Consider the following 21,089-nt stretch of genomic DNA (forward strand, 5'->3'; position numbering starts at 1 on the left):
TCTTTGCTTGACACATTGGGAAAATCAAAAGAAATCAGCCAAGACCCCAGAAAAAAAATTGCAGACCTCCACAAGTCTGGTTCATCCATGGGAGCAATTTCCAAATGCCTGAAGGTACCACGTTCATCTGTACAAACAATAGTATGCAAGTATAAACACCATGGGACCACTCAGCCGTCATACTGCTCAGGAATGAGGCGCGTTCTATCTCCTAGAGATTAACGTTCTTTGGCGCAAATAAATCCCAGAACAACAGCAAAGGACCTTGTGAAGATGCTGGAGGAAACGGGTACAAAAGTATTTATATCCACAGTAAAAGGAGTCATATATGAACATAACCTGAAGGGCCGCTCAGCAAAGAAGAAGCCACTGCTCCAAAACCGTCATTAAAAATGCCAGACTACGGTTTGCAACTGCACATGGGGACAAATATCGTACTTTTTCAAGAAATGTCCTCTGGTCTGATTTAACAAAAATAGAACCGTTTGGCCATGATGACCATTATGTTTGGAGGAAAAAGGGGAGGTTGCAAGCCAAAGAATACCATCTCAACTGTGAAGCACGGGGGTGGCAGCATCATGTTGTTGGGGGTGCTTTGCTGCAGGAGGGACTATACAAAATAGATGCTATCTTGAAGGAAATTTGTGGATATATTGAAGCAACATCTCAAGACATCAGTCAGGATGTTAAAGCTTGGTCGCAAATGGGTCTTCCAAATGGACAATGAGCCCAAGCATACTTCCAAAGTTGTGGACAAAAGGACAACGAAGTCCAGTTATTGGCGTTGCCATCACAAAGCCCTGACCTCAATTTGTTAGCAGAACTGAAAAAGCGTGTGCATGCAAGGAGGCCTACAAACCTGACTCCGTTACACCAGCTCTGTCAGGAGGAATGGGTCAAAATTCACCCAACTTATTGTGGGAAGCTTGTGGAAGGCTACCCAAAACGTTTGACCCAAGTTAAACAATTTAAAGGCAATGCTACCAAATACTAATAGAGTGTATGTAAACTTCTGACCCACTGGGAATGTGATGAAATAAATAAAGCTGAAATAAATCTCTATTCTGACATTTCACATTCTTAAAATGAAGTGGTGATCCTAACTGACCTAAGACAGGGACATTTTTACAAGGATTAAATGTCAGGAATTGTGAAACTGAGTTTAAATGCATTTGGTTAAGGTGTATGTAAACTTCCGATTTCAACTGTAGCTATAGATTGTACACTCACTGCAGAATGAAACAGTCCCTGGTATTGTAGTGTTTTGAGGGTGGACTGTCTGTATTTGCCATTAATATACTGATTTTACACCATCAAGCTGGGAGAGAGCTTGCCTGGAAACTCGACTTTGAATTGTATTGAATTCTACATCGGCCGACCACTATAAGCCAGAATGTTGAATAAAATTATATTTTAACATACTTCACTGGTTGTCTGTGCGGTTGTTCCTTTTGGCGCTAGGAATGTGCGCTGGTAGTGCGTTTAGTTTTCTATCACCTGAAGCCTGCTCAGAACCATGGAACATGTGCACGAGCTCTGCAAGGATGTCTGAGTCTCGTGCAGGTGTTAACTTGTGCACATGCTTCAGGTGATAGAAATCTGAATGCACTACCAGCACTTTGGAAAGTTGATGTAATTGTACTTTCCTGTGGAAATATTGTCATATTCCTACTGCCAAAAGGACCAACCACACGGACAACCTGTAAAGTACTGAGGGTTACAGGGAAACTGCGTTACGCCAGTGGTCCATTAAACATTTTTTTTAATTTTTTTTATTAAAATAGTTTTTAGGACAGAAACCTGTCCTTTAAAAAAAATGACATATACCAGATATAAAGTATGTAGAAAAGATAAAGGAGCTATTCGTTATCAAATGATCTTAGAACTAACAATCACCTAAATAAAAACTAGACTCAGGGAGAACCTTAAAAAAATGTCATGGCATGGGGACCCCATTGATTTGTATAATATTTGAGTCACTCAGATGGCTCATGCCATGTATAAGAACATGGCAAAATGTGTAGAATTGCAGGAAAAAAAGCTTTATAAACTGCAACATTGTCTCTGCGGCCAAGAGGGCCTACATTTTTTGGGGTCAGAAGTTCGTGCCATTGGCCATGCCCAATGCTTTGCCACCACTGTAAGAACATTGGAAAATTTAGTTGCTAGACAAATAGTCAATACACTGAACAAAAATATAAACGCAACATGTTACGTGTTGGTTCCATCTGGACAAGCGGAATACCTATGTAAGAATTATGTTTATTCACTATAGCTCAGCATTCAACACCATAGTACCCTCCAAGCTCATCATTAAGCTCGAGGCCCTGGGTCTGAACCCCGCCCTGTGCAATTGGGTCCTGGACTTCCTGGCCTGTTTCCCCAAGGTGGTGAAGGTAGGAAACATCCCCTTCCCTCCTCTGATCCTCAACACTGGGGCCCCACAAGGGTGCGTGGCTCAGCCCCCTCCTGTACTCCCTGTTCACCCATGACTGCGTGGCCATGCACGCCTCAAACTCAATCATCAAGTTTGCAGACGACACAACAGTAGTAGGCTTGATTACCAACGATGACTAGACAGCCTACAGGGAGGTGGTGACGGCTCGGAGTGTGGTGCCTGGAAAACGACCTCACTCAACTTCAACAAAACAAAGGAGATGATCATGAACTTCAGGAAACAGCAGAGGGCCCCCCCCCCCCCCCCCCCATCCACGTCAAAGGGACAGAAGTGGAGAAGGTGGAAGGCTTTAAGTTCCTAGGTGTACACATTACAGACAAACTGAAATGGTCCACCCACACAGACAGTCTGGTGAAGAAGGTGCAACGGAGCCTCTTCAACCTCAGGAGGCTAAAGAAATTTGGCTAGTCACCTAAAACCCTCACAAACTTTTACAGATGCACAATTGAAAGCATCCCGTCTGGCTGCATCACTGCCTGGTACGGCAACTGCACTGCCCTCAACCTCAGGGCTCTCCAGAGGGTGGTGCAGTCTGCCCAAAGCATCACCAGGGGCAAACTACCCGCCCTCCAGGACACCTACAGCACCCGATGTCACAGGAAGGTCAAAAAGATGAGCAAGGACAACCACCACCCGGGCCACTGCATGTTCACCCTGCTATCATCCAGAAGGCGAGGTCAGTACAGGTGCATCAAAGCTGGGACCGAGAGACATCTATCTCAAGGCCATCAGACTGTTAAACAGGCATCGCTAGCACATTAGAGGCTGCTGCCTATTGGCATAGACTAGAAATCACTGGCCACTTTAAGGAATGGAACACTAGTCACTTGAGTAATGCCAGATATGTAAACATTATTAATCTCGTATGTATATACTGTTTTTCTATACTATTCTACTATATCTTAGTCTGTTCCGATCTGACATCGCTCGTCCATATGTGTGCGTGTGTATATAGTTTTAATTCATTCCTACTTAGATTTGTGTGTTTTGGGTATATGTAGTGTAGTTTGTTAGATATTACTGCACCGTCGAAGCTAGAAGCACAGGAATTTCACTACACCCGCAATAACATCTGCTAATCACGTGAATGTGACCAATAAAATTGTATTTGTTTCATGACCTGAAATTGAAAATCCCACACTCACAAAGCATATTTCTCAACTTTTGTGCTCAAATTTGTTTACATCTCTGTTAGTGAGAATTTCTCCTTTGCCGAGGTTATCTAGCCACTTGACAGGTGTGGCATATCAAGAAGCTGATTAAACAGCACAATCATTACACAGGTGCACCTTGTGCTGGGGACAAAAGGCCACTCTAAAATGTGCAGTTTTGTCACAATACAATTCCACAGATGTTTTGAGGGAGTGTGGCAATTGGCATGAACAGGCCACATTTCACAGTAAACTCACATCTTCTGTTCCATGCAGCGTACAACTATAGAATACAGACTGACAAACACTGATCACATTCACCACTGTCAACCAGCTCAGACACAGCAAGCTGTGATTCAGTCTGCTTACAACACACTTCACTGCTCTATCTCCCCTAACTTTCCTCTAAAAGGATTCTCAATGGAACAAAATGAAAGTTAAAACGGGTTTGTTTTAACTGAAATTTGCTTTACATCGTACTCTCGTTCACATATCCCCCCCAGTTTCCACAATGTCTCTTGTTTCTCTGTGTAGGGTGCAAGCCATCTTCCCGACCCCGGACCCTGCTGCTCTGAAAGACCGGCGGATGGAGAACCTGGTGGCGTACGCTAGGAAGGTGGAGGGGGACATGTATGAGTCTGCCAACAGCAGGGTAAGCTGCTACACTGAGTAAAGATGCTCTTTTACTGAATTTCTGAGTGGGACTAACTTCCGACCATACTGCCTGGAATAAAAATAAACTTCTGTATTGTTTTGTGTATTTGTCTATTCCTATGTTCTAACTAATTTTCCCCCTCTCCTTTACACAATTTCACTTTCTATCATTCTCTCCCTAACCTTCATTTACCTCACTGTCTCCTTCACTCTTTCTTAATTTCTCATTCCTCTTCCCAGGCGGAGTACTACCACCTGTTGGCTGAGAAGATCTATAAGATCCAAAAGGAATTGGAGGAGAAGAGGCGAACGCGGCTCCAAAAGCAGGGTATGTTGATGTCTACATCAGGGCACACATGTAATATTACAGAACAGTTTTGGGACATAAAAATACTAAATCGCCAAGAATTCAGCAAAAATAGATGAATTCAGAAAATCTGTTTTTAAGTATTCCTACAAATAAAGAGATGTGATCGTGTCTCAATGTAATCAAGGTATGATGTTATTTTCAAATACGTTTTGGACTTGTGGTCATTTTGCTGGGTACAAATTTGTATAATTATGTTCTGGCCACCTGACCATCTGCTCGGACCAAAATCGTCCCATTGCTGAATCTAGTTGCATACCCCTGCTTTATAGTGCGACAACAGCAAGACATCCTCTCTTCCTTATCTCCATCTTCTCACCTCTGCACTCCTACAGATGGTCCACTCCCGGACCCTTCCCTGGTGCGGCCCGGTGGACCCAACCAGATGGTGACTAGGATGCAGAATCCGGCAGGTGAGTCCATGGGGACAGGAGAGGGGGGTTGCCACACAGAGACACAAAATTACTGGGCTGGTTTGTGTTTTAAGCTGGCACTCTTATGGTTGCTGTCTTGCGAGCTCCGAAACAACTTTGCTATTTTGGGGTTATTTTGGTGTTTATCTTTACGGAATGTATCCGCTATCATTTCTTATGATCGACAAGAACTTTTGGACATCAGATCGTCAGTTTCTAACTTAAATTCTGACATCGACTCATCTGCTTTGAGTTCTTTGTGTACCTCCAACCCAGTGTTCAGGCTACCCAAAAGGAAATGTGGGTTAAAAAGAGGCAGGAGAGCATCGTCCTGGTGAGACTAATGCTAAGGGAAAACCAGCCACTTCCCTCCATTCTGTGTTAGTCTGTTTTCTGAAACATGGGTTTCGGACAAGATTCCCCCGTGGATTTCCAACTTGATGGATTATCCATTCCCCCGAGTGAACAGGACATTGGATTAAAGGAAATCCAGAGAAGGAGGGGTATGTCTCTTCATCAACAACAAATGTTGTGCAGAATCTAGCGCAGTGCAAGTCTCAACCTATTGTTCACCCGTCTTGGAATACCTCATGGTCAAATGTTGACCCTTCTGCCACCCGAGAGTTTTCATCCGTTATCGTGACTGCCGTTTATGGGTATTTCTATAAATAAAGGGGCCAATGTGTGACATCAGTGTCTAAATTTCAAAATGGTTTGATATACAGTACCAGTCAAGTTTGGACACCTACTCATTCAAGAGTTTTTTTTATTTTTACTATTTACTACATTGTAGAATAATAGTGAGGACATCAAAACTATGAAATAACACAATCATGTAGTAACCAAAAACATGTTAGACAAAAATATATTTAAGATTCTTCAAAGTAGCCACCCTTTGCCTTGACAGCTTTGCACACTCTTGGTGTTCTCTCAACTGGCTTCATGAAGTAGTGACCTGGAATGCATTTCAATGAACAGGTGTGCCTTGTTAAAAGTTAATTTGTGGAATTTCTTTCCTCCTTAATGCATTTGAGCCAATCCGTTGTGTTGTGACAAGGTAGGAGTGGTATACAGAAGATCGCCCTATTTGGTAAAAGACCAAGTCCATATTATGGCAAGAACTGCTCAAATAAGCAAAGAGAAACGACAGTCCATTACTTTAGGACATGAGAAATTTCAAGAACTTTGAAAAAGTTTAAGTGCAGTGGCAATAACCATCAAGCGCTATGATGACACTTGCTCTCATGAGGACCGCCACAGGAAAGGACGACCCAGGGCTCCCGAGTGGCGCAGTGGTCTAAGGCACTGCATCTCAGTGCAAGAGGCGTCACTACAGTCCTTGTTTAGAATCCAGGCTGTATCGCTTCCAGCCGTGATTGGGAGTTCCATAGGGCGGCGCACAATTGGCCCAGCGTCGTCCGGGGTAGGCCGTCATTGTCAATAAGAATTTGTTCTTAACTGACTTGCTTAGTTAAAGGTTAAATAAAATAAAAAGTTACTTCTGTTGCAGAGGATTAGTTCCCCGCATCAGAAAATGCAGCCCAGAATAAATGCTTCAGAGTTCAAGTAACAGACACATCTCAATATCAACTGTTCAGAGGAGACTGCGTGAATCAGGCCTTCATGGTCGAATTGCTGCAAAGATACCACTATTAAAGGACACCAATAAGACGAAGAGACTTGCTTGGGCCAAGAAACACGAGCAATGGACATGGTGGAAACTGGTGGAAATCTGTTGTTTGGTCTGATGAGTCCAAATGAGAGATTTTTGGTTCTAACCGGTGTGTCTGATACGCAGAGTAGGTGAACGGATCTCCGCATGTGTGGTTCCCACCGTGAAGCATGGAGGAGGGGGTGTGGGGGTGCTTTGCTGGTGACACTGTCTGTGATTTTATTTAGAATTCAATGCACACTTAACCAGCATGGCTACCACAGCATTCTGCAGTGATACGCCATCCCATCTGGTTTGCGCTTAGTGGGACTATCATTTTGTTTTTCAACAGGACAATAACCCAACATACCTCCAGGGTGTGAAAGGGCTATTTGACCAAGAAGGAGAGTGATGGGAGTACTGCATCAGATGACCTGGCCTCCACAATCACCCGACCTCAACCCAATTGAGATGGTTTGGGATGAGTTGGACCGCAGAGTGAAGGAAAAGCAGCCAACAAGTGCGTAGCATATGTGGTAACTTCTTCAAGACTGTTGGAAAATCATTCCAGGTGAAGCTGGTTGAGAGAATGCCAAGAGTGTGCAAAGCTGTCATCAGGGCAAAGGGTGACTACTTTGAAGAATCTTAAATATAAAATATTTTAATTTGTTTACCACATTTTTGGTTACTACAGGATTCTATGTTTCATAGTTTTGATGTCTTCACTATTATTCTACAATGTCGAAAATAGTAAATATAAATAAACCCTTGAATGAGTAGGTGTCAACCTTTTACTGGTGCTGTACATTTAAATGTGATTTTCTTGCAGTTTCACATGTATAGTTAAAGGAATAAGAGTTTAGATAGGCACAATGAGACCATAACGCCTAGCAACAACAAAACATATACGTGTATTTTTTTGTTTGTTATGCCTAGTAGTTGGGTCTGTTTGCTTTAGTCAACTTCTATCATTTATAGCCATGTTAAACCTTCCAGAAGAATGATAAAGATCAACAGCCTTTTTTATAGTTCATAAAATAATTTCTTACAATAATATTAATACATTGGGTTCCGTCAAAGCATTGACAATAATGAAATCATTATTCAGTACACTTCAAGCTTTGTGTGTGTGAACTAGACATCGCATTTATTGTTTCCTCCACTCCTTGCTTCTCCTTTAAAGTGCATTGGAGCCCAATATGCTTTGAGAGGGAGGTGAGGAATGGATGAAACAAGAAGAATCTCTATAGCGTTTCCTTCATTCGTCATGTCCTCTCGCCGCCTCAAAAAAGGCGGGGACCTCTGACCTTCTCATGCAATGGGTTTTGAGAAGGAGACGAGGATGCAACAAATTGTATTTTACCTTTTATTTAACTAGGTAAGTCAGTTAAGAACAAATTCTTATATTCAATTAAAGAAATGCAATTGAGATTCTCCCAAGGACATAGGAAGCAAGTATTTGACAGCAAATTTGAGAGGGCCTGACTGACAATGGATGGGCATTTGACCGAAGGCGGCACTGGAAAAAAACTGCATTTATCTTTATGGCAACTGTGTAACAATGCCTAATATATCAACCATTACCGATAACTTATCCTAATTGCTAAATTGCCTCAATAATTAATTTAACTAGGCAAATCAGTTAAGAACAAATTCTTATTTACAATGATGTCCTAGGAACAGTGGGTTCAGGGGCAGAAGGACAGATTTGTACCTTGTCAGCTCGGGGATTCCATCCAGCTACCTGCTGCCCCCAGTATATATTCAGTCAAATGTATTGAAACTTAATAGCTGGGTTATATTATATCGTGGAACACAAGCTTTAAAAAAGTAGTAACATCAGCAGTGTGGGACTTGCTTGTAGAAGCCTATGGTTGTGCAATGGCATAGCCTTGTTTTTTTAAATTTAGCAGTCCAATTATTTCCTGACCCTTATCACAGTCCACCTTTTTTATAGTAAAAAAAAAACAGCCCCAGGATATAATCAGTAAAATAGAACAGAATAGTGCGAAGTAATTTGCGTCTCTCATCTGGAACAGTTATTCTTAGTGATTATTTGAAAAGTGGCTCAATTTGGCAAGTTGAAAGACACTTTTCAGGGTTACAAACCCAAATCTGTCTTTTTGATATACAGACTTAATTTAAGGAACTTGCATAATAAGCAATTCTGCATTGAACACTGCATGGGGATGTATTATGGCCGGACATCTGTTTGGCGAGTCGGCCTAGGCTTAATGATTCTGATAAATACTGTCTTTATAAAATATTGTTTTATAAAGACATGTTATTGTATATTTTCAGTGGAACCTGTATGTTTAGGGGGGTAATAGCCTAGGCTAACCAATTCTAAATACCACTAGCAGTTCACAATGTAGGGTTGTCACTAACGTTAGTTGCCACAGAGTCATAAACCCTACCTGTTTCTTCAATTTCCCTTCTTAAAATCGGATTTTAAACCTAACCACACTGTTAACCTTAAGACCAAAAAGCAATACATGTATGAATATTTATGATCTAGCCAATTTTGACTGGCTGTGGTAAGTAGTGATGAACTGCGAAGTAGCCTAAGCGGATAATGACGCAATTATTCCAAAACTACAGCTCATTGTTGCAACACCCACATTTCCCTACTTCAGTCAACCAGTCCATTTAGAATTTGTGATAAAACTGTTGTCATTTGGCAAGGACTATAGCTTGTGTATCCCATCAGTTATATACGTTTTTATAGGCATTTATTTAGGCACACACTGTGTGTGGAGGGAGCAGTTGTAACTCAATTGCGTGAGACAGGGGAAAGGGAATTTGGGGAGCAGAAGTGTGATGCTTGGTACATTCATATATTATTTTTTTTGTGTCCCTCAAATGCCAAAATGGAACACTAGTGTCAAAGCAAGTTAATGTAGACTTAAGGCAATTTCTTACAAATAGTTTTACAGTATTTGAAAAAGATGTTAAACATAGAGTTTTGATGACCGTTCAAGTACTCGATTTCTCAATCCCATTCCTATGACCAACTGAGCTACCATAATTCCCATGGCCTGTCAAGAAGCAACCCCTAGTCCCTACTACCCAGAGTATAGACACTTGTTGAGATCTGAGAGGGATTGATGGGTGAGAGCTACCCTCTGATAGGCTTGGAGGAATTTTTGCAATATTGGTTACACCTGTCCAATTCTCTCAGATCTCCACAAGTGTCTATGGGTTGTTTCTGGACCCTACAACCCTTCGGAGTGTGGTGGACCTACAGCTCCACACTTAAGGCATTTGTTGGATGTTTCATTCTATTGCTATACACACAGATTTGCACAGGTGTAAGCTGGACACACCTACTACACCCTATCAGACTGATGTGACGGTTCTGAGTAGCTGGAGACCTGTTGTAAATAGATATTTTTGTTAAAAAAAAAATATACATGTCTGCTGTACACACCTTGCTTCGTTCCAGCTAGTTATATGTGCAACCACTGACTAACTAGGGCAAGGGCAAGTCTCTAGTCTAGCAATAGATGCTGGTTTAGGCTGTATAGCATTTTGTTTAAAAATATATATATTTTACCTTTTATTTAAAGGCCATTTAAGTCATTGAAGAACAAATTCTTATTTACAATGACGGCCTAGGAACAGTGGGTTAACTGCCTTGTTCAGGGGCAGAACGACAGATTTTTACGTTGTCAGCTCGGGGATTCGATCTAGCAACCTTTCGGTTACTGGCCCAACGCTCTAACCACTAGGCTACCTGCCGCCCCAAATTTAATAAGCTTAACAGTGGATGGATAGGATATATCAGTCAGTTAACCATTTACAGTACCAACAGTTCATTAATAAGTCAATACACACTATCTTATGCAGAAAACGTACCTTATCATGGCACGGTAAAGGCAGTAATTAATTAATAGATCTATAGAAGGGTGCCCTTCTACTTTGAAAGGACGGGAAGTGTTGGCTGTGCGCTTGACCAGGCAACTAACCCCACCCACATTTGAACATCGAAATATCACGTTTTTGGGGTTTATATGCAAAAATGAAAAACAAGCAATTTAATAAAAAAAATATATATATAAAAAAAAATATATATATATATATATCAATTTCTGTTAAAAAAACAAAACAAGTTCACATTCTCAATTGCTCTGTATAAACTCGGAAAACAAACGATCAAAATGTACACTAATCTTACTTCAGGAATTTTGATTTGTCGTCCACGAAGTAGGCTAATTGTCTTGACCGCCGCAACAACAAAGACGCCAATGTTCTGTCAGTCCTCGAGATCAACATTAATTGCCGCACCTTGGCTGTTAAATCGCATGCAGTATCACACAAGCTCTTTATCACTTGACTGTCATTCAGAAAATCCTGATGTTGTGTGATTGTGTCCCCACGTAACTAAACAGCTAGACATCAAATGCGCATCAAACCACTTATGCGTAATTATTGAAGAACCCCGTTAATGGTGGTAGGGTTTTTAAAAACTTTTTAAAAATGAATCATAAAATGTACCCTTTTCTGTTTGAAGCATTGGATTTTGCATTCACATTGTTTTGGATACGTGTGCCAATAAACTGTTTTCACAGATACGAAATGTTAAGAGGTATCCATACAAAAAGAGTGACAGAAATATCTAGGACTTTCACAGGATCAAGGTCGAGGTGTAATTCAATTGTTAAATGCTTAGTATATGATATTACAAACAGCAGTATATGAAAGTGTTTTGTCACACGATTTATGCCAAATCTGTGAAGACTCCAAGCATGAGAAAGGGTTTAAACAGAGGTTTAAACCCTTTCTTGAATGAAAAATGAATGTGTTTATGCACTCGTTCTCTAATCAAACCGAATCGCACCGACTCGTTTCAAACTAAAATGTATCAGATGCCATGTATCCTCAAATGGAAATATGCATATCCCTAATTGCTATACTAGCGGGGTTCTCTGTATGCTATGATCCTCATGACTGTTTTCTTCAGGTATGAACCAGTTCAACCAGATGGGGATGCAGTCTATGGGCCAGAGGTCCACCCCTCCTCTCCCCCTCACACCCATCAACCAGGTCAGTGTGCTCAAGGCTTTACATGCACTTAATGGGCATAAGCCTTTCATTGGAAAATAAACCATTAAACCCAAATATAAAAGTTTGAGTCTTCAGTAGATCTTATAGACCTATTCCATTGCAAGAGGAACCATATGTCATAGCACTAATGTATACATTGATGTCACATACAGAGTAGTCCCTAGTATCCAAAGTGTCAAAGGACTAATATAAGCTCTATTGTAAACAATGCCTGTTGTCTCCTGTAGATGGGCATGGGGAACCCCAGGATGGGCCAGCCCAACGTGGGCCAGAACCAGTACCTTCCCCAGGGACAGTTCCCAGGCTCCAGCCCAGGACCAGGCCTCGGCACGGGGCAGCCCGGCATGGCACAGCCTGGCATGAACCAGCAAGGCAACCAGGGAGGCATGGCACAGGTGAGAGAGGTGGAAGTATGTGGTCTACGTCGATGGACAGATTGGGTACGCAAAAAGTATTGGTGCTTGACCACCCATATGAGGGCTTCAATGCTGTTTGTTTTAATTAGGGTTATAAACTACCCATAGTTTACTAAAGTTGCTGGAGTTTTCAGGCATTTTTGTAATTGCCCAGTCCAACCGGATTTAACAGTTTAAAAAAAAATATATACACTGCTCAAAAAAATAAAGGGAACACTTAAACAACACAATGTAACTCCAAGTCAATCATACTTCTGTGAAATCAAACTGTCCACTTAGGAAGCAACACTGATTGACAATAAATTTCACATGCTGTTGTGCAAATAGTATAGACAACAGGTGGAAATTATAGGCAATTAGCGAGACACCCCCAATAAAGGAGTGGTTCTGCAGGTGGTGACCACAGACCACTTCTCAGTTCCTATGCTTCCTGGCTGATGTTTTGGTCACTTTTGAATGCTGGCGGTGCTTTCACTCTAGTGGTAGCATGAGACGGAGTCTACAACCCACACAAGTGGCTCAGGTAGTGCAGCTCATCCAGGATGGCACATCAATGCGAGCTATGGCAAGAAGGTTTGCTGTGTCTGTCAGCGTAGTGTCCAGAGCATGGAGGCGCTACCAGGAGACAGGCCAGTACATCAGGAGACGTGGAGGAGGCCGTAGGAGGGCAACAACCCAGCAGCAGGACCACTACCTCCGCCTTTGTGCAAGGAGGAGCAGGAGGAGCACTGCCAGAGCCCTGCAAAATGACCTCCAGCAGGCCACAAATGTGCATGTGTCTGCTCAAACGGTCAGAAACAGACTCCATGAGGATGGTATGAGGGCCCGACGTCCACAGGTGGGGGTTGTGCTTACAGCCCAACACCGTGCAGGACGTTTGGCATTTGCCAGAGAACACCAAGATTGGCAAATTCGCCACTGGCGCCCTGTGCTCTTCACAGATGAAAGCAGGTTCACACTGAGCACATGTGACAGACGTGACAGAGTCTGGAGACGCCGTGGAGAACGTTCTGCTGCCTGCAACATCCTCCAGCATGACCGGTTTGGCGGTGGGTGGGTCATGGTGTGGGGTGACATTTCTTTGGGGGGCCGCACAGCCCTCCATGGGCTCGCCAGAGGTAGCCTGACTGCCATTAGGTACCGAGATGAGATCCTCAGACCCCTTGTGAGACCATATGCTGGTGCGGTTGGCCCTGGGTTCCTCTTAATGCAAGACAATGCTAGACCTAATGTGGCTGGAGTGTGTCAGCAGTTCCTGCAAGAGGAAGGCATTGATGCTATGGACTGGCCCGCCCGTTCCCCAGACCTGAATCCAATTGAGCACATCTGGGACATCATGTCTCGCTCCATCCACCAACGCCACGTTGCACCACAGACTGTCCAGGAGTTGGCGGATGCTTTAGTCCAGGTCTGGGAGGAGATCCCTCAGGAGACCATCCGCCACCTCATCAGGAGCATGCCCAGGCGTTGTAGGGAGGTCATACAGGCACGTGGAGGCCACACACACTACTGAGCCTCATTTTGACTTGTTTTAAGGACATTACATCAAAGTTGGATCAGCCTGTAGTGTGGTTTTCCACTTTAATTTTGAGTGTGACTCCAAATCCAGACCTCCATGGGTTGATACATTTGATTTCCATTGATCATTTTTGTGTGATTTTGTCAGCACATTCAACTATGTAAAGAAAAAAGTATTTAATAACAATATTTCATTCATTCAGATCTAGGATGTGTTATTTTAGTGTTCCCTTAATTTTTTTGAGCAGTGTATTAACTTTTTTTCACAACTGCCCCCAATTTGGTTTCAAAACATTTACAACAAACACATAAAAGGAATGACAAAGCTGTAAAACATCCTAAATAGAACCCATCAAATACAGTTGGTGTTACGAAATTAGGATTTCAGCATGAAATATCCTTTATATTTTTTACACACATTTGACCCTGTCAATGTGTTTGTTGTAAATGTTTTGAAACCAAATTGGTGGCAGTCTGGGTAACAATGAAATACCTTAATGTGATTTTTAATTGAAAACAACCAACTGTATTTGATGGGTTCTATTTAGGATGTTTTACAGCTTTGTCATTCTATTTATATTACAATCGTCTTAATTTATGATTTTATATATTTTACATTATGAAAATACTTATGGAAAGTTTCCAAAATTCCCGTAGTTTACTGGTGAACTTCGGAAGTTGCAACCGTAGTTTTTAATTGACTCATATTAACTAAACATAATCACTAATACGTTCCCACACATCTGTATATGCACAAGTCAAACCCTCCTGCCTACACTAGTGTGTCCTCATGTAGAGGTTTATTGGAGGATGCCCCTGTTGAACATGGTTTATGTTAACCTCTGAATAATGTATGAATGCTAAATGCCTCATCTGTTCTCTCCGTTTCCCTCTTTCTCCCTACAGACTCCAATGCCCATTCCTTCCCCTCTCCCCGCCAACAGCCCTCTAGCCGGGCCCGGTTCGGTCGGAGGGGGTAGCGGTGTCCCCTCGGTGGGGCCTATGGGTCCCCAGAGTGTGGGTGGAGGCCCCTCGTCCAACAACCCCCAGCAGCCCAACTCAATAACCCACCTCTCGGCCATGCGCCAGAGCTCGCCCTCCCCCGCCCGCAGCATCACCCCCACACCCCACCAAACACCACCCAGGCTAGCTGGCTCACAGACCCCACAGCCCCACACCCCTAACCCGCCCCAGCTGGCCCCCCCAGGCCCCCAGCAGCAGCTAGGGCCCGGCAGCCAGGGACCAGGCTCCAACAAGCCCATGCAGCAGGGGATGGGAGCAGGGGCCACCACCCCATCTCACCCTGGTCACCCCTCCACAACACCCAACCCCCATGGAGGCCAGCTCCCTCGCACGCCTCGCACTCCGGTGAGATTAATTGACTTGATATATTTGATAATTTAGAGGAAAAAACATACTGCTATAATCGTCCATTTTCAACACATGGTATAAATAGTACATTGGTTTACAGAAGTGATCACAACATTGACTCCACCATGATACATACAGCTGCAAAATGGAGCAGTTAATGGCCAATGTAGTAAACAATTATTTTTGAATTTCCTCTGTGACCTCTCGCCTTCACTGTAACTCCCATGGGGGTTGTTGTTGCATTCTCTTGTAGTATCAATCTTTTTCTAACTTTTAGCTCTCGCTCTCTCTCGATCTCTCCTCACAGATGTCCCAGAAGGGTGGCTTCCAGTCCCAGGACTGTCAGGCTCTGACCCCAGCGTCAGTCAGCAGTGTGGACACGGCCTCCCAGCAGGCCTCCCAGTCGGACGCCTCGGCCTCCGTGGACCCCAAGGCGGAGGTCAAGCAGCAGCAGGACGAGGAGGACGACTGGGAGGAAGGCTGCTCCAAGGGGGGGAAGCTATCCAACATCAAGACGGAGAACAAACCCATCAAAATGGAGGGGGTGAAGAAAGAGGAGTGTGGAGGCCAAGGGGGCAAAGGTGTTCCCATGGAAACGACGTCATCGTCGGGGGTTAAGAGTGAGGAAAGGGTGAAGATGGAAGACCGGAAACCGGAGGTGAAGATGGAGCCGAAAGAGGAGGAGAAGGGATCAGATTCCCCTGGTATTCCGTCTGGTGCCCAGAACAAGAAGAAGAGTAAGGACTGCTTTATTCTGTTGATGATTCTGTGACGGCATATGTACTATGTACAAGTTGAACGTCTCTATACACAATCTCTGTGGTAATGTTCTTGCGGAGTTATAGTCGGTTTCTGAATCCAACTTCAACCCTAACCTCTCTACCCCTTCTCCTCCTCCTCTCCTCCTCTTCTCCTCCCACCTATCTCAGTCTTCAAGCCAGAGGAGCTGCGCCAGGCCTTGATGCCTACCCTGGAGTCTCTGTATCGCCAGGACCCAGAGTCTCTGCCCTTCAGACAGCCTGTGGACCCTCATCTACTGGGCATACCTGTATGTACTGAATATTCACACTGTTTTAGTCTGGTTTTAATGTTCTATTAAAAAGATATGTACTTTTTACACACAAATTTCCCACTTGTCAAATAATAAAGGGAACTTGACTTGACCATATCCCTCTCCAGGACTACTTTGACATAGTGAAGACCCCCATGGACCTGTCCACTATAAAGCGTAAGCTGGACACTGGTCAGTACCAGGAACCCTGGCAGTACGTGGACGACATCTGGGTCATGTTGAACAACGCATGGCTGTACAACCGCAAGACGTCCCGCGTCTACAAGTACTGCTCCAAGCTGGCCGAGGTGTTCGAGGCTGAGATAGACCCCGTCATGGTCAGCCTGGGCTACTGCTGCGGCAGGAAGGTGAGATGGGTGTGTGTGTGTCTGGTTGGTATTCAGCTGTGTGTGTGTGTGACGTATAGTTTCCAGCTAGATGTGGTTATTGCATTGCTAGTTTCACATCCAATTCTGTGCATGGAGACGAGGGATGGTTAATTTCATCGTTGGCATAACATCGCCATATTACATTTCAACACTTAATATTGAACATAAACTTACAGCTATTTATGACTTTGCTCATGAATGTGCTAAGCGGTCCACAGGGATGACCGGAGTGACTCCTTTTTATGAAAATGAGAGAAGTGGTGTGGATGTCAGGGTTAAGCCCCTCAGAAGGACCATAAGTCCGAACAGCTGTTGTCATGTACTGTGACTATGAGCCTGAAGGGCCATGTGATCCAGGACTGGCACATTCCTTTGGCCTAACCAAATTGCCTCCATGAAAATGGATTGTTTTTGGCTGGTGAAGAAGCTCTAGATAGTGATATAGCGATCGTCTTTGTCCTTTAGTGTCTATTGGTGTGTCATTATCATGAATTGGGCCCAGAGTTTTCCCTGTTTGGATGGTCCGGTACAACTCCTGGCACTACTGAACATAAAGATGCTTTATTGTATGATTTTTAATTAGTAATCTTTGTTCATTGTCCTTCCCCCTGTCTTTTGTTTCTTTGTTAGTACTTTTGTTATTTTATGTGAATCACTTTGTTACCTGTATTGAAAAGCGTTATACAAATAACGTTATTATTATATTACTACTAATCTCTTTTGAAAGTTAATTTGGGGATTAAAGAAGTGTTAATTTATCATCAAACTTTCTCTCTTTCCTGCATTTTTTTCCTCCTTCAGTTGGAGTTTTCTCCCCAGACGTTGTGCTGCTATGGGAAGCAGCTGTGCACTATACCCCGGGACGCGGCCTACTTCAGCTACCAGAACAGGTAGAAAGGGAGCCGAGTGTGTGTCTCACACACCCACACACACGGTGATCAATGTCATAATGACTGTATGTTGAATTTTGTGTTTCTCTGGGAATAAATGGTTTGCCACGTTTTTCCCCATTTTAATATCCATGTGCTTAACGCAATTACATTTTAAGTCGGTCCTTTTTTACTGCCTTTCTGGACATTTCTTCAGACTTCAATTTCTAACAAAAGCTGTAGGCTGTGATCAGGTACGAATATGTACATTCACAAATATTATTTGTGACAGCACTGATACTTGACTGAAAATAAGAAAGGATCCACTTTAAAATGAGCTCTATAATAGAACAATTGTCTGTGTCGCTGTTCATCTATCTGTTCAGTATCTGCATTGTCCCAGGCTTCCCCTTCCTTCCCCTCCAGTTGATTCTGTCACTGCTGTATATGTAGCTGTGATGGTTTTGCTCATCTTCTCCTGCCCAAAACGCTAATCTGTGCTTTGCCTTGGCCTTCTGCTCTGTTGTCCTGGATGTTGTCTTGTCCTCTCCTTCTCTCCTCACCATTCAAATCATTCCTCCAACCAACCCTTTCTGCCCTCTCCCTGTGTCGTCAATGCTTGTGACATCTGCATTGGCTTGCTTTTTGTCTGGTCCAATCATGCGCCTCCAAACCCCACCTATCCCTCTCCCTTTCCCTTCTATCCTGAATCATGATTGGCTGTTCTGACGACGACACCTGCCCTGCCTGCTCTGCGCTCCTCCTGTCTCCTGTGTGCCTGCGTGCTTGCTCCCACCCTGTCATGCCTTGATTGGTGGCTGCCTCTCCGTGCCTTCTCTGTGATTGGCTGTGCTGTTGGGGAATGGTGTAGTTCACCAAAATTTGGGCTTCTTGCTGGCAGGTACCACTTCTGTGAGAAGTGCTTCAACGAAATCCAGGGGGACAATGTGTCCCTGGGAGACGACCCCTCCCAGCCTCCGACGTGAGTAGAACGTTACCATCCACTAGCCTTCCCTCAACTTTTCTTTTGGTTTAACGTAAACTTTATTTTATTCTTTTATTTTTAGGCTTTTATTTGACTCCTCATATGCCAAGCTTCTCCCTCATATCAGCTTTAAAGTACCTCCATTTGCTGTTATTGTGAATGTCTTCCTTCCATTTCTGTGGTATTCTCTCTCCTACAGTAGTTGATTTGGTTTTATTGTACAGCTCTACTGTCGCAGTTATTGTTTGTCTCACCTCTCGTAGACTGTGGTTTTCCTCTATTGGCTTACATTTGTTCTGCAGCACCTCTTCAGTAAATCAAAATTGGGATGAAAACACTGCATATTTGAAAATCAGGCCAAATATTAAATGAGTCTTAAACTTTATATGAAATTTTGGACGAGAGCCCTGCCAGAGAATCCTATGCTTTCACCTTGATTGTCATTTGGAGTTTATTGAGCTGTATTTTATTGGTTGGTTAGACTGGGGTTCATCCACCTTACCCTTTCAACGTATTTTTTTTTCATGAGGCTTTTTAACTGGGGGTGGCCTGGTTGCTATTGTTGCGGTATGGGTGTTATATTTCCTCTTTCTAATTTCAGTTCCATCGGTAAAGATCAGTTTGAGAAGAAGAAGAATGACACACTGGACCCTGAATTGTAAGTCCACCGTTGGAAGTATATATCTTGTTGAGTAATTTAATTTAAGTTGTGATTGCATTGTGAGCGCAATGTAGTTGTGGCGACGTAAGCAGTCTGATTTATTTCTCTCTCGTTCCTCTCTGCAGACTTGTGGAATGTATGGACTGCGGACGTAAGATGCACCAGATCTGTGTCCTGCACAACGACACTATCTGGCCGTTAGGGTAAGTCTGTCTGCATGCCTTGTTCCCTGTAACCAGAAGAGAGGAAGCAGTTAGTCTTATTAGAAGGTTCTGGCATCTCTACTGACGCTAATTAACTGTTTCACCCACCAGTTTTAATTGTGATGGCTGCTTAAAGAAGTTGAATAAGACACGGAGAGAGAACAAGTATGCTGCCAAAAGTAAGTACCGATGTCTTTAAAATTAAAATTAAACTTTTTAACCCTAAATATTACTTACCCGTCTCCATTTGACGTAGTTCCTCCCTTCTTTACCTAGCTTATTTGTAATTAAGCTTATCTCCCTCTCTCCAGGGTTGCCCCACACTAAGCTAGGCTGTTATTTGGAGACTAGAGTGAATGACTACCTGAAGCGTCAGAGCCACCCTGAGTCGGGTGACGTCACCATCCGAGTGGTCCACGTCTCTGACAAGGTGGTAGAGGTCAAACCAGGCATGAAGTCCAGGTAAGGGACATGCACCACTGGGGGGAATAGTAAGCGTGTTTCCCTGAAGTAGAACAGGAGAAAGGGATAAGAGGCAGAACGAGTGGGGTTAATGTAGTCATTTGTTGAATCCCAAATCAACCCCTAGCCACTACCCCTAGGCATTGTAAATCTGAGAGGATTGCATCACCTTTTTTAAATCTCAGAATTTGAGGGGGGGGGGGGTTTCCGTTTCAGAATTGCAAGGTAGAAAGAGTTTGAGACCAGAGCATGGTAGATGGAGAAGCAGTAACTCTGAATGATGAAAGATGGTGAATATATAAATATATTGGAATGCAGGGTTGGGGAGTAACTGATTACATGTAATCTGATTATCAAAAATATTGTAGTCACTTTGGATACTTTTGGAAAAACTAGATTTCTACTTGGATTACTTTTAAATTCAGAAAGGATGTTTGTGGGAAAAAAAACGTTATGTCACCTTTGAGAGAAAAATGACATTCAATTTAGCATTGGAAAAAAGGTGCAAATTAATGCCCAGTGCAGTCAAAAAGGGGATTTTCTTGTGTTTTTTATATTTCCACAATGAGATTTGAATAATATGGTCAAATTGTAAAATTATTAATAGCCTTTCTGTGTAAGAGCTGTTTTGAAAAGAGCCTGAAATGTCAGCCTTTTGGCCTGCCTGGTGACATCACCAGGTGGTAAATTGGTTAATAGAGCAATAAGAGTTCCAAACCTCTCTGCCAATAGCTAGTTTCCCCTCCCAACTCGGACCACTCCGACAGTCCTAGCAAAACTTTTGCATGAGTAATTGTTCTTTCTAAGAAGTACATTTTGGTACTTAATTGTTACCTAGAAATGATTTAATATTGAGAACCGTTGCATTGGACTTAAGTTTGTTTCACCTGAGCAAGTCTGACCACAAGTCAGAGACCACTATGATGACACACCAAATGCGTTTGATGGATCCTTTTTGTCTTCTAATGCCTCTTAAGGGGAAAGTAATTGAAAAGTAAGTGAAAGTAATCAATTACATTACTGAGTTTGAGTAACCCAAAAGTTACGTTACTGATGATTTTGCATAGGTACTGTAACTAGAAACTAACGGATTACATTTAGAACGTAACCTACCAACCCTGTTAGTATGCATGCATGCTTTCATTCTAGCATCAGACGTCTCGTGTCTCTCTCCAGGTTTGTGGACACTGGGGAGATGTGTGAGTCATTTCCATACAGAACGAAAGCCCTGTTTGCGTTTGAGGACATCGATGGAGCTGACGTCTGCTTCTTCGGCATGCATGTACAGGAGTACGGCTCGGACTGTCCTCCTCCCAATCAGAGGTGATAGTTATTTGAAGGGTACATTTTCTCAACTCCGTGGGGAGCAGTTTTATGTTAATGCCCAAAGGACTGGACCTCAT

At 43.1% G+C, this 21,089-nt stretch overlaps 1 protein-coding gene across 6 annotated transcripts in view; it reads left to right on the top strand.

Moving 5' to 3' along the window:
• The window catches only part of LOC139580158 (histone acetyltransferase p300-like), a 56,300-nt gene that overhangs the window by 24,923 nt on the left and 10,288 nt on the right, over positions 1–21,089 (top strand). For 4 of the 6 annotated variants that reach the window (XM_071408706.1, XM_071408705.1, XM_071408700.1 and 1 more), the window contains exons 9-24: positions 4,144–4,261; positions 4,504–4,591; positions 4,966–5,043; positions 11,658–11,740; positions 11,989–12,156; positions 14,602–15,063; positions 15,374–15,803; positions 15,996–16,114; positions 16,246–16,485; positions 17,308–17,396; positions 18,247–18,357; positions 18,962–19,018; positions 19,147–19,224; positions 19,336–19,403; positions 19,536–19,686; positions 20,863–21,009. In XM_071408706.1, coding sequence (XP_071264807.1) covers positions 4,144–4,261; positions 4,504–4,591; positions 4,966–5,043; positions 11,658–11,740; positions 11,989–12,156; positions 14,602–15,063; positions 15,374–15,803; positions 15,996–16,114; positions 16,246–16,485; positions 17,308–17,396; positions 18,247–18,357; positions 18,962–19,018; positions 19,147–19,224; positions 19,336–19,403; positions 19,536–19,686; positions 20,863–21,009 — 2,487 coding nt within the window. The remainder of the gene's footprint in view (positions 1–4,143; positions 4,262–4,503; positions 4,592–4,965; positions 5,044–11,657; positions 11,741–11,988; positions 12,157–14,601; positions 15,064–15,373; positions 15,804–15,995; positions 16,115–16,245; positions 16,486–17,307; positions 17,397–18,246; positions 18,358–18,961; positions 19,019–19,146; positions 19,225–19,335; positions 19,404–19,535; positions 19,687–20,862; positions 21,010–21,089) is intronic. The other 2 variants (XM_071408703.1, XM_071408704.1) reach the window with 1 other exon arrangement.

Source organism: Salvelinus alpinus, chromosome 7, assembly GCF_045679555.1.
Source record: "Salvelinus alpinus chromosome 7, SLU_Salpinus.1, whole genome shotgun sequence".
In the NCBI taxonomy this organism is placed as follows: domain Eukaryota; kingdom Metazoa; phylum Chordata; class Actinopteri; order Salmoniformes; family Salmonidae; genus Salvelinus; species Salvelinus alpinus.